General features: G+C 44.7%; 1 protein-coding gene across 1 annotated transcript in view; it reads left to right on the forward strand.

The window, feature by feature from the left end:
- LOC124803336 overlaps nt 1-18,081 on the forward strand; it is a 266,558-nt gene that overhangs the window by 113,034 nt on the left and 135,443 nt on the right. Inside the window, exon 2 of the mRNA XM_047264521.1 lies at nt 12,160-12,365. Within this exon, the coding sequence (XP_047120477.1) occupies nt 12,160-12,365 (206 nt within the window). The remainder of the gene's footprint in view (nt 1-12,159; nt 12,366-18,081) is intronic.

The raw sequence follows: 18,081 nt of genomic DNA on the forward strand, positions 1-18,081 counted from the left end.
CTACCAGTCTCATTTTCTAGACGTTTGTATTTCTTTTCGCCTGCTGCATTCGTTGCATTTTCTCAATTAAATTCAATGTTCCTGCGTTGTCTAGGGATTTCTATTAGACCTTGTCATTTTACCTGCTTGATCCCATGTTGCTTACACTATTTCGTCTCTCAAAGCTACCAATTCGTCTTCTACTGTATTCCTTTCCCTGTTCCAGTCAATTATTGCCTAACGCTCCCTCTGTTTCGTTCAATCTATTCACGTCCCATCTCCTTAATTTGCCACCTTTTTGTAATTTCTTTAGTTTTAATCTACAGTTCATAACTAATAAATTATTGTCAGAGTCCACATCTGCCCCTGGAATTGCTTTACAATTTAAAATCTGGTTCCGAAATCTCTGTCTTACCGCTCAGTCTGAAACCATTCTGTGTCTCTAGGTCTCTTCCAGGTATACAAATTTCTTTCATGATTTTTGAACCAAGTGTTACAAATAATTAGATTATGCTTCCTGCAAAATCCTACTAGACGGTCTCCTCTTTCATTCCTTTCCCCCCAGTCCATATTCACGTACAATTTTTCCTTCTCTCCTGTTTCCTACTATCGAATTCCAGTCCCCCATCACAATTAGATTTTCGTCTCCCTTAAAAATCCGAATATTTCTATTTTTTTATCTCATCATAAATTTCTTCAATCTCTTCATCTGTTGAGCTAGTTGGCATACAAAATTTATACATCACTACTATGGTGGTTGTTGGCCTTGTGTCTGTCTTAGCTACAACGATGCATCCACTATGCTGCTCCTAGTAGATTACCTGCTTTCTTATTTACATATTCATTATTAAACCTGCTCGTGAAATACACCTATTGGTTTTGTAATTATAGCCCTGTATTCATCTTACCAGAAGTCCTGTTCGTCCTGCCACCGAATTTCACTAATTGCCACTATATCTAACATCAACCTATCTACTTCACTTTTTTAAATTTTGTAGCCTACCTGTACGTTTGAGGGATCTATCATTCAACGCTCCGATCTGTAGAACGCGAGTTTTGTTCCTCCTGATGACATCTTCCTAAACCGTCTCCACGCGGAGATCTGAATGGGCGGTTTTTTACCTTCAGAATATTTTACCCAAAAGGATGGAATCATCATTTATCCATATAGCAGAGGTGCCTGCTCCCGGGAAGAATTACGGCTGTAGTTTCCCCTTGATTTGAGCCGTTGGCAATACCAGTACAGGTTTATGTTATAAAGTGAGATTAGTCAATCATCCAGAGCGTTGCTGCCTCTCTTCAGGGACCTCATGTTTGTCCGATCTCTCATCAGATTTCCCCCCCCCCCCCCCCCCCCCCCAATTGTGGCTGAACTTGCGGTAAGGCTATCTGTATCGCTGAGGCACGCAAACCATCCCACTATCGTCAAGGTCCAAGCTTCGTGGAGGTTGGGTTTCCCGTCTTATAGACCTTCAGTCAGGTCCTGCGCTCTACCCGTTACGTGTCTGTGACGACGCCGTATATAGTATGATGACACAACCACTCAAGGAAATAGTCATTTTGTTACAAGAAATTTCAATGAAAGACAAAGTGTACAGAGCTCCAGAAGCTGTTTCAGGAAACATTTCACGTATTTTCTGAAATGCTTCTCTTTTTGGAGAGTATAAGTTACCAGAATAGTAACTGCAATACTTTATTATTATTATTCGCAATACCGATACATGTAGGGCAGTAATGTGGTACTTTTAACTTACATTGTCCGTATTTGAGTAGCATTTATGCCTCTTCTTCGAACATTATGGCTCTGAGCACTATGGGACTTAACTTATAAGGTCATCGGTCCCATAGGACTTTTAACTACTTAAACCTAACTAACCTAAAGACGTCACACACATCCAAGCCCGAGGCAGGATTCGAACCTGCGACCGTAGCGGTCTCGCGGTTCCAGACTGTAGCGCCTAGAACCACTCGGACACCTCGGCCGGCTGGAGTATTTGTTTACTATCAAATTCGGAAAACTGACGAGTTACGTTAGCCCAGGTACCACGCTGCGTTCTAATACGGTACAGTAAGTCAGTTTTGTGTCCTGTTTTTATTAACTGTGAAACATTATGAATCGGTCTAGAGGAGAGGAAATGGAAACCGAATATTATATATAGGGTGCCCTTTAAAAAAGGTGTATTGCTGCTCCTATCCTTGTAACGAACTAAGTCACAAGAAGGGAATTCTGCATGTTTAGCTGAGTGGTAACGTGCTTGCCTCCCACGCACCGGGCCCGGGTTCGATTCCTGACAGGGCAGGAGATTCTCTCCGCTCGTGGACTGGGTGTTGCGTTGTCCTCATCATCACTTCATCCTCATCAGCGGCACGCAAGTCGCCCAATGTGGCGCCGACTAAAATAAGACTCGCACTAGGCGGCCGAACTCCCCCGGGTGGGACCTCCAGGTCAGCAATGCCATATGCTCATTTCATTTTTACAAGAAAGGCAATCACACATTGGTCAGTTTGAAGAGAGGGTGCTATGGTGGGGGTGACTGTACCGTAGGCCATTGCCTGTTCTACTTCGGTGGCTGATTGAAAGGAAATTGGTGACTGGTGGATAATAGCGCATCGACAGGCCTGTGCCATTCTAGTAAATGACTGGTAGCAAATCAGCAGCTAGCATCCACGGGGTAGCGTTTTCCTGCAGTGAATCCTTAAGGCCTCATGGCGTTTTCTCCTGGCCGCTGGTTATGCTGTTAAACCCGAGTATGGATGCTGCGAAGTCTACTTTGCTGGAACTGGGAGATCCATTAGCACTGAAGACCACATAGATAATATTGTGGGGAAGGCGAGCCAAAGATTGCGTTTCAATGGCAGGACACTTAGAAGACGCAACAAGTCCACTGAAGAGACAGCATACACTACACTCGTTCGTCCTCTGTTAGAATATTGCTGCGCGGTGTGGGATCCTTACCAGGTGGGATTGACGGAGGACATCGAAAGAGTGCAAAAAAGGGCAGCTCGTTTTGTATTATCACGTAATAGTGGAGAAAGTGTGACAGATATGATACGTGAGTTGGGATGGAAGTCATTAAAGCAAAGACGTTTTTCGTCGCGGCGAGATCTATTTACGAAATTTCAGTCACCAACTTTCTCTTCCGAATGCGAAAATATTTTGTTGAGTCCAACCTACATAGGTAGGAATGATCATCAAAATAAAATAAGAGAAATCAGAGCTCGAACAGAAAGGTTTAGGTGTTCGTTTTTCCCGCGCGCTGTTCGGGAGTGGAATGGTAGAGAGATAGTATGATTGTGGTTCGATGAACCCTCTGCCAAGCACTTAAATGTGAATTGCAGAGTAGTCATGTAGATGTAGATGTAGATGTAGATGTAGAAGTGTCGGAGCATGAAAGTTATGTACAACTGTGACAGAACAATAAGACAACCATAGTGGAACAGCATCGGAAATACGGCCGTTCTACCAATTTTCTAGAACCACGTATGTTTCCCTGGGAGCCGTAGATGCAAAATGAGAAACAAAAGAGGCTATTGAAATAATCAGCATGAACAGAAAAGTCCTGCAAGGTACTTAACGGCCTGGCTGCTAATGATTCCAGTCTGGCGAACCGCGTGTGTTACGCAGCCAGCAGCTCCGCTTGAACTGCGTTTAGCAGCGGCCGTGAGAGAACTGCCTTGTGGTCTCAGCGCTTCGCTGCAGGAAACGCTGCCCCATAGATACTAGCTGCCGATTTGCTACTGCTTTCCAGTCACCAACGAGAGTTTACCTACCAGTCGCATACTAGAGTGGTACAGGCAATACCCTGCCGAGGAAAAACAAGTTACATGTGATGATGGACATGGTCCCCAAGGATAGGTGCATACTTACGTTGATCCATTGTGCTTCCACACTGACCAGATCACCAAGGAATGCCACAAAAATATTCTCCAGGTCACAACGTCCCTTCTCTGGCCTGGACACGTCTGGCGATTGTTGCAGGACCATACATGCCAAAAGCATTCTATCAGATGGAGCTTACCACGTGATTCATCTGAAAAGGCCCACTGTCACTACTCCTTGGCCGTCCAACTGCGGTGTTGACGTGGAAATTCCAGCCTGTGGCGCTGATTAACAGCCGTCAGCATTGGTTCACGAACCAGACACCAGATGCAGAGAGATAGTCCAGGCGGGTGTAAAATGAATTTGCTCAACAGAAAATAATAAACGCTAAAATGAAGATTTAGCCCTGACTACCCCCTGCAACAGATCGTAGGATATCTTAATTCTATAAATTACAATCTAAACATAAATGAATGATGAAGACAACTAATCCTACTAAATGATAAACGTTGTTATTGTAGATAAAAAGAACCTTTATATTACAAAGTTTACATTTTCTAAGTAGAATTACTAATCAGTTGCCCAACTCCGCCACTTACTATGACTGCGCGGTCTAATATCAAAAACGAGAATTGACTGACATCATCTACATACCGAACACAAGAAGACACTACATTCAAAGATGATCTACAGTGGTGTGGAACCTCAGTGGAAATAAACTAACGTGATGTTTGGCTTTTATAGCAATAATAAGCCGAAGCAATTTGCGATATCACTGTGTCTATTGCGTCCGGTGCGTCGAAGTGATGGTTCTCGTACTCGTCTACGACGATAGAAGAACTTCAGCCATAAATCAACTCTTTCAAATACTACGACGGCAGAAGGCGGTCCTGTGACTGATATATTCTAATACTGTCTTCTCCTCTCTGTGTTCTACAGATAAACGCGAACTCCCAACCACAAGGACGGAAGTCAGATAACGTCTCAACGTAAGTGTAGGCATAAGAAGTCCTCTCAATTACTAAACGACGACTTCCAACCCGGAGGTGAAATCCAGAATCGTATAGGTTCTCAACAGTATAGTTCCTAACTGTTCTAACTATAAGCTCTGCCGAGAGCAAAGACAGCAAGTCTGTCTGTACCAACAAAAGTTGATATCGAGCGACTGTCACACACGGGCGCTCAAACTGGAAACCACGTCCCTCCAGCGCTGGCTTTTCAGCAAGGCTCGGCTCCCCACCATCGTATTACCGAAAACGAATCATATATCCAAAACCACGGAATATTGTCCCTCTCTACAGACTCTTCCGAACGCCGACCAACTATATTTTAATCTTTTGTCGTCCAGCGCGGAAATTTTGCGAGGAAAAACCTATACTCGTGCTATGGTACGCTTCTGAGTAAAAATCCTTGGAAAAAACCCAGCCTGCGTGGTTTCCGATGTGCCACTTCTTCGTTCCTCTCGCCTGCGTCCAAGATTTCCGGTTTGGTCACACTCGGCCGGTCGCGACTCTACTGTGCTCCAGCGCTTAGGTGCCATGACATCCGTCTTGCTATTTCCTGTGTTTAAGCAGGACCAACACACCAGTGTGGGCCTTCCACCCAGGGCTTGAGTTCCAACTGCCGTTTCATATCCACTGGCGTTCCAACCTCTACTAGTTTTTTTAGTTTTTTCTTTTTTTTCAGAGTAGCACTTGCAACCTACGTCCTCAATTATTTGCTTGACGTATTCCAATCTCTGTCTTCCTCTACAGTTTTTGCCCTCTACAGCTCCCTCTAGTACCATGGAAGACATTCCCTCATGTCTTAGCAGATGTCCTATCATCCTGTACCTTCTCCGTATCAGTGTTTTCCACATATTCCTTTCCTCTCCGATTCTGCGTAGAACCTCCTCATTCCTTACCTTATCAGTCCACCTAATTTTCAATATTCGTCTATAGCACCACATCTCAAATGCTTCGATTCTCTTCTGTTCCGGTTTTCCCACAGTCCATGTTTCACTACCATACAATGCTGTACTCCAGACGTACATCCTCAGAAATTTCTTCCTCAAATTAAGGCCGGTATTTGATATTAGTAGACTTCTCTTGGCCAGAAATGCCTTTTTTGCCATAGCGAGTCTGCTTTTGATGTCCTCCTTGCTCCGTCCGTCATTGGTTATTTTACTGCCTAGGTAGCAAAATTCCTTAACTTCATTAACTTCGTGACCATCAATCCTGATGTTAAGTTTCTCGCTGTTCTCATTTCTACTACTTCTCATTACCTTCGTCTTTCTCCGATTTACTCTCAAACCATACTGTGTACTCATTAGACTGTTCATTCCGTTCAGCAGATCATTTAATACTTCTTCACTTTCACTCAGGATAGCAATGTCATCAGCGAATCGTATTATTGATATCTTTTCACCTTGTATTTTAATTCCACTCCTGAACCTTTCTTTTATTTCCATCATTGCTTCCTCGATGTACAGATTGAAGTGTAGGGGCGAAAGGCTACAGCCTTATCTTACACCCTTCTTAATACGAGCACTTCGTTCTTGATCGTCCACTCTTATTATTCCCTCTTGGTTGTTGTACATATTGTATATGACACGTCTCTCCCTATAGCTTACCCCTACTTTTTTCAGAATCTCGAACAGCTTGCACCATTTTATATTGTCGAACGCTCTTTCCAGGTCGACAAATCCTATGAAAGTGTCCTGATTTTTCTTTAGCCTTGCTTGCATTATTAGCCGTAACGTCAGAATTGCCTCTCTCGTCCCTTTACTTTTCCTGAAGCCAAACTGATCGTCACCTAGCGCATTCTCAATTTTCTTTTCCATTCTTCTGTATATTATTCTTGTAAGCAGCTTCGATGCATGAGCTGTTGAGCTGATTGTGCGATAATTCTCGCACTTGTCAGCTCTTGCCGTCTTCGGAATTGTGTGGATGATGCTTTTCCGAAAGTCAGATGGTATGTCGCCAGACTCATATATTCTACACACCAACGTGAATAGTCGTTTTGTTGCCACTTCCCCTCTACTAGTACAGGCAATCATTCATTACGCCGTTTTTATAATAAAGACACTCCGTTACCTTTCATGCAATAAGCGTTAACAATTATTTACAAGGTGTACATGACAATGTCAGTCTCCTTTATATATTCATAAAAACGATGTACAACCTATCACATGATACCTAATAGTGTTTGTAGATCACGGCAAAATATGTGGATGAGTTCTTGTAAGGCGCGGAATTATAACCATCTTACAATAGCAAATCAGCATCTAGTATCCACGGGATAGCGCTTCCCTGCAGTGAAGCCTTGAGGCCTCACGGCGGTTCCCTGGTGGCCGCTGGTTATGCTGTTAAACCCGTGTGTGAATGTGATGAAGTCTACTTTGCTGGAACTGGGAGACCCACGAGCACCGAAGTGTCGGAGCATGAACGTTATGTACAACTGTGGCAGAGCAAAGACGTAGCCGAACACCATCAGGAATGTAGCAGTATATACTTAACGGTCGTTGAGGAGATACTGTTGGTAACCCCTTGGGCGGCGAGTTGCTCAGAGTTGCACGTCTGTTGGCCCGTACGCATCTCCGCAGGCGTCGTTCGTGCCTGTGACCTATGGCCTGTGGTGCGCCACAGCTGCCTGGGCGCCAGTAGTGGATAGCGCCATTTTGACATACACGGTGTACCTTAACCACTGCGGCAGGCGGACAGTTTACGAACTTAGCCGTTTCGGAGATGCTTCCATACTTGGCCTGTAGGTCAATGATCATGGCCTTTTGGACCTCGAGTAAATCGCTCCTTTTTCGCATTACGACAACGACTGCCCTCTCTACACTCTCCTCCATTGCTAGTGCTGCCACCTGCTATCTGTCAGTGGTTATTGCACGTTGATGTCGACCACGGGCGGTGGGCACGTTAATATGACTGGATCGTGTGTATCTCTTGTCAAGTCAACAATAACTCCACAAACTGGATGTGTATTTATTCCACGGAATAGTCTTCTGGGAGCTGTTGCTGTGCAGTAAATTCCGCCCGTATTGAATGGAAATACACATCAGTTGTCCATTGCACAAGCAATTCGGACTTTTTGCCCTTTGTAGGCCGGGTTTGCGTCTTGTTCTTTCAATGAAATGAAATGATATCATCGTATGCCATAGTTGGCAGGGAGACCCCATGCCGGGGAGTTCGACAGCAGATTTGCAAGTCCTTTTTAGTTGACATCACTTCGGCGACTTGCGAGTCAATGATGGTGAAATTATGATGAAGGACAGAAAACATACAGTCATGTCGTGGCAGAAAAAATCCCTGACCCCATCGAGAATCGAACCTGGGACCCCGTGCGGGGGGGAAGCGTTGTATTGTGTGGACGGAATACCGTGATGCCAACGAATTTCGGGACACCTTGATCGATTTACCATTCCAAAGACATGTAACCGACGACACTGCAACCTGCAAACCACACCAAACGTTATGTCAACATACGGCAGAAGTCCGGTAACGACCCGTAGACGCATCATTGCGTCAATCGGCTTGCATGCCGTCTCCACCAGATAGCAAAAGCCTCGGATCGAGAACGCTGCCGTGCGGGGTAGCTGCGCGGTCTTGGGCGCCTTGCCACAGTGGCTCCACCCTGTGGGAGGTTCGAGTCCTCTCTCGGGCATGGGTGTGTGTGTGTTGACCCTAGCGTAAGTTAGGACATTATATCCACCACATTTCAATACCCTGTGTGGCATTGTAGCGAGGAGGAAGCGACTCTGCTTTACTTCTCTGGTTTCTGTATCACTAACCTGGTTTCTTGCTGCTTCGATAGCCCGTCCCTCGTCGCACAGTAGTAGCGCTCAGGCGCCAGATTCAATGTAGGTGATCCTGCTGAAGTGGAGTGTTTCGGGATGCCAGTTTTTAAATGTCAACAACGATTTGTACTATACTCGTTTTAATAAAGAAAATACTTCGACACACACATAACCGAATTTGCAACATGGTGGCTCTGTGCTACGCCGTTATTCAACCCTTTATAACACATTAACACCTTACTGATTTTCCATAATCGTGATACACACTGCCCACGACACGTGGCGTTCACTGATAACTAATACCTACACTTTATATCTTGTTTAACAGCTGAACTATTTACTCGCGACCGTTCTTTAGCACTGCCCCAGTTAGTCGACCGTGCGTTTTGAGTGGCGCCTCGCTACTAACTCGCCCTCTCTTCCCGGCGGACAAGAGAAACCCCACCTTTCTACACACACACACACACACACACACACACACACACACACACACACACACACACGTATATATATATATATATATATATATATATATATATATATATATATATATATAGGGCGAGTCAAAAGTCCTTGGACACCTTCAGAAGTTGGAAGATTAAAGGCAAAATACAGGGTGTTTCAAAAATGACCGGTATATTTGAAACGGCAATAAAAACTAAACGAGCAGCGATAGAAATACACCGTTTGTTGCAATATGCTTGGGACAACAGTACATTTTCAGGCGGACAAACTTTCGAAATTACAGTAGTTACAATTTTCAACAACAGATGGCGCTGCGGTCTGGGAAACTCTATAGTACGATATTTTCCACATATCCACCATGCGTAGCAATAATATGGCGTAGTCTCTGAATGAAATTACCCGAAACCTTTGGCAACGTGTCTGGCGTAATGGCTTCACATGCAGATGAGATGTACTGCTTCAGCTGCTCAATTGTTTCTGGATTCTGGCGGTACACCTGGTCTTTCAAGTGTCCCCACAGAAAGAAGTCACAGGGGTTCATGTCTGGCGAATAGGGAGGCCAATCCACGCCGCCTCCTGTATGTTTCGGATAGCCCAAAGCAATCACACGATCATCGAAATATTCATTCAGGAAATTAAAGACGTCGGCCGTGCGATGTGGCCGGGCACCATCTTGCATAAACCACGAGGTGTTCGCAGTGTCGTCTAAGGCAGTTTGTCCCGCCACAAATTCACGAAGAATGTCCAAATAGCGTGATGCAGTAATCGTTTCGGATCTCAAAAATGGGCCAATGATTCCTTTGGAAGAAATGGCGGCCCAGACCAGTACCTTTTGAGGATGCAGGGACGATGGGACTGCAACATGGGGCTTATCGGTTCCCCATATGCGCCAGTTCTGTTTATTGACGAAGCCGTCCAGGTAAAAATAAGCTTCGTCAGTAAACCAAATGCTGCCCACATGCATATCGCCGTCATCAATCCTGTGCACTATATCGTTAGCGAATGTCTCTCGTGCAGCAATGGTAGCGGCGCTGAGAGGTTGCCGCGTTTGAATTTTGTATGGATAGAGGTGTAAACTCTGGCGCATGAGACGATACGTGGACGTTGGCGTCATTTGGACTGCAGCTGCAACACGGCGAACGGAAACCCGAGGCCGCTGTTGGATCACCTGCTGCACTAGCTGCGCGTTGCCCTCTGTGTTTGTCGTACGCGGTCGCCCTACCTTTCCAGCACGTTCATCCGTCACGTTCCCAGTCCGTTGAAATTTTTCAAACAGATCCTTTATTGTATCGCTTTTCGGTCCTTTGGTTACATTAAACCTCCGTTGAAAACTTCGTCTTGTTGCAACAACACTGTGTTCTAGGCGGTGGAATTCCAACACCAGAAAAATCCTCTGTTCTAAGGAATAAACCATGTTGTCTACACCACACTTGCACGTTGTGAACAGCACACGCTTACAGCAGAAAGACGACATACAGAATGGCGCACCCACAGACTGCGTTGTCTCCTATATCTTTCACATCACTCGCAGCGCCATCTGTTGTTGAAAATTGTAACTAATGTAATTTCGAAAGTTTGTCCGCCTGAAAATGTACTGTTGTCCCAAGCATATTGCAACAAACGGTGTATTTCTATCGCTGCTCGTTTAGTTTTTATTGCCGTTTCAAATATACCGGTCATTTTTGAAACACCCTGTAGAAATTTGATGATGGGAACATAGGCTTGACGTGGGGCCACAACTTTTGGAGTGAATGGCATTCATGGCCGCCATCTTGAAATGCGCCATTTTGAATTCAAGTCACTTTTTTTAAAATGGGAAGGTGGGTGTATGACACATCAAATAACACTCACTTGAGCTCTGGAATTGAGTGGTGTAATTTGTTTTTGTCTATCTTGTACAGGTTAGAAGTTATTAATGTGGTTGCGGCGACTACAGTTCTGCATTGTACGGGATGGACAACACGTAGAACATGTGTTGTAGCAGTCGGTATGAAGGTGATTTCCCAACTTTGACCATTAATAACCTCTAAACTGTACAAGATAGACAAAAACGAATTACACCACTAAATTCCAGAGCTCAAACGAGCGTTATCTGAAGTGTCATACACCCCCCTTCCCATTTAAAAAAATTACTTGAATTCAAAATAGCGGATTTCAAGATGGCGGGCCTGAATGACGTTCACTCCTAAAGTTGCAGCCCCACATCAAACCTATGTTCCTATCATCACATTTCAATTTTCCGTTTAATCTTCCAACTTATGAAGGTGTCCGAGGACTTTTGACTCGCCCTATATATAACCAAACTTCAGCCAATGGGCGTTCAGATCGCTGTTGCTAGGCGGATCCGACGTCACGTTTTCGGACATGGTGATGGAAGTTTGTCACGGAATACTGTCTCAGAGTGTAAGATCCTACTCTCGAATAATCGGATCTTATCGCTATTTAGGTTGCACAACATTGCCTATTGCCTCCTATGGTTTCATCACTAATGTTCCTTGCATACCCTTAATTGTCAAATGTACATGTAGCCTGCCTGCTACTGAGCATTCACGACCTCATAAATGTGCGTAATACTTGGCTTAAATACGTGAAGGGAACGCACGTGTGCATTACAACGTTTCGCTACCGTATGATAATTACAGCCCACACTGGATCTCCGTGATTAGCTGCACTTTAATTATAACCACCCGGTGTTTACCATAGTTACCGTGCTTCCTTCCACTGTTAATTGACACTAAAGCAGGTATACTTATGTGACAACAAAAATCAAAAGGGGAGTACTGATGCGTTTAGCGGTGAGATGGTAGTTAAAATTATCCTACCATATTTTATTGCAGATGGCAAATGGCTGTTTATGTCAAAGATACGGAAGGCACATTATGACAGAACACTGAGCACTGCTTATTTCTGGTTTTAGTGCTCTTCAACGTGGCACCTAAGTACTTATTTGTACTTGTAGATTCTCTATACACTCTGCGTCCGGAAGTACTGTCAGACGTTCTGTAGACCATCTCTCTACCTCAAAGATGAAGTTGAAATTGGGTGGATGTCATTTAAGAAATCGTGGAGTGTGTGAAACTATTCTTTAGTTCGCACTGTTTTTGTGTTGCAGGCGCGTGGGGCCTGAAGCTGCTGGAGGCACGCATCCCGTCGTACGTGGTCCGCAACCAGAGCGTGACGCACCAGTGCCTGTTCGACCTAGAGGGCGAGGCGCTCTACTCGGTCAAGTGGTACAAGGACGGCCGCGAGTTCTACCGATACGTGCCCCGGGACGCGCCGCCAGCCCAGCTCTTCCCGCTCGCTGGAGTCACCGTAGACGTGAGTGCCACACCCTTATCTCCGACTGACAAATCTAGAGAAAGTTGTTCCATTAAGTTTCGGGTGTGCAGCCGCAAGAATTCTCCTTCTTCTTCTTCTAATATTTCAGCAGTATAACGTTCAGCCATCTTCAGAGTGAGCCACAAGATTGCCGCTCCAGTGCTCGCTTCGTCCCTTTATACTCGTGTACCGCGCAACTGCGCATGCGGCCACAGATGCAAATGCGCCAGAGACGTTGGTCGGTGGCAGAGACTTCGACCATAGATAGTAGTAGAATGGCATTGTTGTGCAGAAGCTATAGGGCTGGTGTGGCTCCAACATAAACCACGTGACTGTTGGCAAAACGTGGCGGGATTTCAAATCAGCGGTCTGCCATCCTATGTTTGTATCGTATTTTACCCACATTTCTCAGTTGACTGCCAAACGCTTCCAACAAAATTAACATTTTTATTTGCGAGAAATTATATCATAACTACATTTGACCTGAATTTGTTCACAGTACCATTTATAAAATCTAACAAATGCATCTGGTGGCTAGCGGGACGAAATTACTATAAACTATCAATTAAAGTAAAATGCCGTTAAAATTCTTTTAAACAGTAAGACTGTGCTCGTGTCAAAACATTAAACATTGGATTCGCCGCGTTTGGAGCTCTAGTCACTTATAAAAGAAAATGGGATATGGAAATTATGTCAACTATAGGTGCCAAAACTGTCGACTTTCGGAGCAGGTCCAATATAGAGTATCAATTTTAGGTTTCCATTTTAAGGGTCAGTTACTACTATTTTTACAAAAGATTAAACTATCAGTTTTAAAAGAAATGATATTTTAGATGAAAGGTGAGACTTTGGAGTTTCAGAAAATAATTTTGGAGCCTACATTTATTTAATAGTATTAGAAGGTAGAAAAAAATTCTCTTCATGTGTCGACTATAAGTGTTCTTACCTTATTATAATTTCACTTGTATATACAAAAAGGCGCGTATGTGCAGATGGCTTAAAGTTTTTCCGTTCAGGGCCTGTATCCAAAGCTGCCTTCAGTTTTCGTCCTTAGGGAACCTATGAGTAGGAACGAGAAACAGTAATACTTACTTCTGTAACCGAATTATCACAGATACTTTCCAAAATGTAATAGGAGTCTGACTTTACAGGCATCACTTTCAACACTTTAATTTACGTGATACTCTATTTCAAGAGTAAAAAAACATATAAAAGTCACGTCCGCAGATTTCAATAAACGCATCTGCACTACCATAGAAACACATGTGAAATGTAATGCCATTTCCCCCGACAAAACGCTGAGTACAGCCATAAGCGCAACACGAAACAACCATGTTTTTCCAACATTCACGTGACTTTAGCCCAGAGATGTTGGAACCACGAAAATGACGTCAGGGCCAGTCCATTATATTTATGGTCGAAGGGCAGAGACGTGCACAATGCGCGTGTAACATCTACGACTCCGCAGTCGATCTGTGTTGGCATGTCGATATATCACTGTGAGCTGCACTGATGATATATCGACATGCCAACACAGATCGAATGCGGAGTCATAGATGTAACTCGCGCATTGTGCATGTCTCTGCCGCCGACCAATGTCTGTGGCGCATTTGTATCTGTGGCCGCATGCGCAGTTGCTCGGTACACGAGTATAAAGGGTCGAAGTGAGCACTGGAGCGGCAGTCTTGCGGCTCACTCTGAAGATGGTTAAACATTATACGGCCGAAACAGAAGAAGAAGAAGGAGAATTCTTGCGGCTGCACACCCGAAACTTAATGGAACAGTCTTTGTGGCGCCAAAACCTAGAGAAAGTTATCTGCTGTCTCAAGGATGTGAGAGACGATCAGGAGAAAATTTGTCGTACTGTCACCCAGAGGAAGTTCAAAAACGACACGGCAGTATCACTTCCTTTGTGTGAGAGCAATTTATGGATCACTATGACCAAAGGTATGAAATGAGTTCAAGACACAGGAACGGTTTCTGAGAGGAATCGATCACTGTAGCAGATGTAATCACAAAGGTAATCATCAAGAATACAGGTAGACAGAACTCACCATATTCTTTGAATTGACAATGATCGGTTACTAAAACTAGCCGTTCACAACAGAACGATACACGAAAGATCTTTGGCCAGGGCAAAGCAGAGGTGGCCTTATACAGGGTGATTCAAAAAGAATACCACAAATTTAAAAATGTGTATTTAATGAAAGAAACATAATATAACCTTCTGTTATACATCATTACAAAGAGTATTTAAAAAGGTTTTTTTTTCACTCAAAAACAAGTTCAGAGATGTTCAATATGGCCCCCTCCAGACACTCGAGCAATATCAACCCGATACTCCAACTCGTTCCACACTCTCTGTAGCATATCAGGCGTAACAGTTTGGATAGCTGCTTTTATTTCTCGTTTCAAATCATCAATGGTGGCTGGGAGAGGTGGCCGAAACACCATATCCTTAACATACCCCCATAAAAAAAATCGCAGGGGGTAAGATCAGGGCTTCTTGGAGGCCAGTGATGAAGTGCTCTGTCACGGGCTGCCTGGCGGCCGATCCATCGCCTCGGGTAGTTGACGTTCAGGTAGTTACGGACAAATAAGTGCCAATGTGGTGGCGCTCCATCCTGCTGAAATATGAATTGTTGTGCTTCTTGTTCGAGCTGAGGGAACAGCCAATTCTCTAACATCTCCAGATACTGTAGTCCAGTTACAGTAGCACCTTCGAAGAAAAAGGGACCAAAAACTTTATTGGCTGAAATGGCACAGAAAACGTTCACCTTAGGCGAGTCACGTTCATACTGAGTTGTTTCCCGTGGATTCTCAGTGCCCCATATACAGACATTGTGACGGTTGACTTTCCCGTTAGTGTGGAAAGTTGCTTCATCACTAAACACAATCTTTGAAACGAAAGATTCATCTGTTTCCATTTGAGCAAGTATAAAATCACAGAAATCGATTATTTTAATCTTATCAGCTGCAGACAGTGCTTGAACCAATTTCAGACGATAAGGTTTCATAACTAACCTTTTTCGTAGGACTCTCCATACAGTTGATTGCGGAATTTGCAGCTCCCTGCTAGCTCTGCGAGTCGATTTTCCTGGGCTGCGAACAAATGCTTGCTGGATGCGTGCTACATTTTCATCACTCGTTCTCGGCCGTCCAGAACTTTTCCCTTTGCACAAACACCCATTCTCTGTAAACTGTTTATACCAACGTTTAATACACCACCTATCAGGAGGTTTAACACCATACTTCGTTCGAAATGCACGCTGAACAACTGTCGTCGATTCACTTCTGCCGTACTCAATAACACAAAAAGCTTTCTGTTGAGCGGTCGCCATCTTAGCATCAACTGACGCTGACGCCTAGTCAACAGCGCCTCAAGCGAACAAATGTACAACTAAATGAAACCTTATAGCTCTCTTAATTCGCCGACAGATAGTGCTTGCTCTGCCTTTTGTCGTTGCAGAGTTTTAAATTCCTAAAGTTGTGGTATTCTTTTTGAATCACCCTGTATAGTGGAACAGCTGTGCAGACCTATCCCGTGACGTAGATGATGAAGATCATTGTTAACGTAATCATTTCCATATAGTATTAGGAACATAAAGCTTATTGAAACCAGCGTTGGAACCCATCTACGCTATCTGATCAAAATACCTGAACACCTATTAGTGGACATTAATGTGGTGCGAGTCCACCCTTCACTTTTATGACGCCTTGCAAACTACTGGGGACGCTTTCAGCGATGCGTCTGAGTAATTTTGGAGGAATGGCATCCTATTCTTCTTCAGGGGCCGACATCAGAGAAGGTAGTTTTTGTGTTAGCAGAAGAGCCAACACCGTGTTACGAGTGGAGGCCGAAGTGCACGCGTTTTAGCTCACTCAGGCTGGCGTGAGGAGGGAAGGACTATACTGACGTGAGGTCTGGAACATGACCAGGAATTAGAATTCAGAAAGCGGACGTAATTAGTTTGATAGCTTTAATCCATTAATGATGGACGTCATGGTACATGAGTCACAATATTATCTGTTCAGAAGACATTCTTGAAGATATGACTCATAGTAACTGAATATGGTGCCTTGCTAGGTCGTAGCAAATGACGTAGCTGAAGGCTATGCTAAACTGTAGTCTCTGCAAATGAGAGCGTATGTAGACAGTGAACCATCGCTATCAAAGTCAGCTGTACAACTGCGGCGAGTGCTAGGGAGTCTCTCTAGACTAGAGCTGCCGTGTGGCGGCGCTCGGTCTGCAATCACTGATAGAGGCGACACGCGGGTCCGACGTATACTAACGGACCGCGGCCGATTTAAAGGTTACCACGTAGCAAGTGTGATGTCTGGCGGTGACACCACAGTAGTGACGTTGATCTGGAGCGTTCTGCCTTATCTAAAAGGCACTCCACTGGGTTGAGCTGCCGGCCGAAGTGGCCGTGCGGTTAAAGGCGCTACAGTCTGGAACCGCAAGACCACTACGGTCGCAGGTTCGAATCCTGCCTCGGGCATGGATGTTTGTGATGCCCTTAGGTTAGTTAGGTTTAACTAGTTCTAAGTTCTAGGGGACTAATGACCTTAGTAGCTGAGTCCCATAGTGCTCAGAGCCATTTGAACCACTTTTTGGGTTGAGCTCGGGACTCTGGGCAGGCTAGTCCATTAGAGGAATGTTATGTCCACAAACCATTCTCTCACAGACGCGGCTTTACGAGGGGACGCATTGCCATACAATCATCATCTCCAAAATGTTCCTCTGCTTGTACGCAGTACACAATGGTGTAAAGTGTGTTCATGTATTTTCTTAATAATGTATCACAGCGATCCGATCATGAATCACAAGTGCATAATTAGTGTCAATGCATTCGTGGTACAGTCACATTAATCAGCTTCGGCAAAAAAATTTAAAAAAACAACTGGCTACTGTGGGTATCTTTTATGTGAATACCAGGTGTCTGTTCTTTCGGACATGTCTGAAAGAGTAGGCAGTAAGCGAATCCGTAGCTGTGAAACATATACGTAAAGTAAAGGTGGTGGGAAGGGTGGAGGGGGGGGAGGAGGAAAGAAAAGGGGAGGTTCATTATGGCAGCTGCATCGGAACTTCAGTCAGCGGCAACGACTGAGAACGTGTGCCAGGTTGGGATACGAGCCTGGGATGTCCTACTTGCCAGGCAGTTGGTTAATAACTGCGCCACCCAGATCCAGTGTTTATCGCTATAACGTGGCCTATCTCGGGACGCCCCTCGGCCAACCCACACTCCCACCTACACCAGGTGTCCACAGCCCTATCCGTGTCCACTTGCTCGCTATTTTGAGATTCCCGCAGTAGGTTTAATTTGATTGTGCATTCGCACTGAAGATGCTGAATGCATATCAATCGAGGCGAATCAGTTATATGAATGCGTGGTGTCTGTTCTTTCGGATATCGGAAATCTCAAAGTCGCGAGCGAGAAGGACATGGATGGAGACTGCGGATAGGTCGCGCTAGACTGGACGTGCCGAGATAGTCCGCGCAGTTGCGATAAACAATGCGTCTGGGTGCAGGAGTGGTTAACGCAACTGCCTAGCAAGCAGGAGAGTGCGGGCTCGAATACTGATCCGGCACATGTTCTCACTCGTCGCCGCTGACTCCACATAAAGTCCCGATGCAGCTCAATTCCTCTTGTTTCATTTCTCTCGCCTCCTCCATATCCATTTTACGTACTATGGACATCATTAGGCCAGTCAT

The sequence above is a fragment of the Schistocerca piceifrons genome, chromosome 6, assembly GCF_021461385.2.
Source record: "Schistocerca piceifrons isolate TAMUIC-IGC-003096 chromosome 6, iqSchPice1.1, whole genome shotgun sequence".
Taxonomy (NCBI): domain Eukaryota; kingdom Metazoa; phylum Arthropoda; class Insecta; order Orthoptera; family Acrididae; genus Schistocerca; species Schistocerca piceifrons.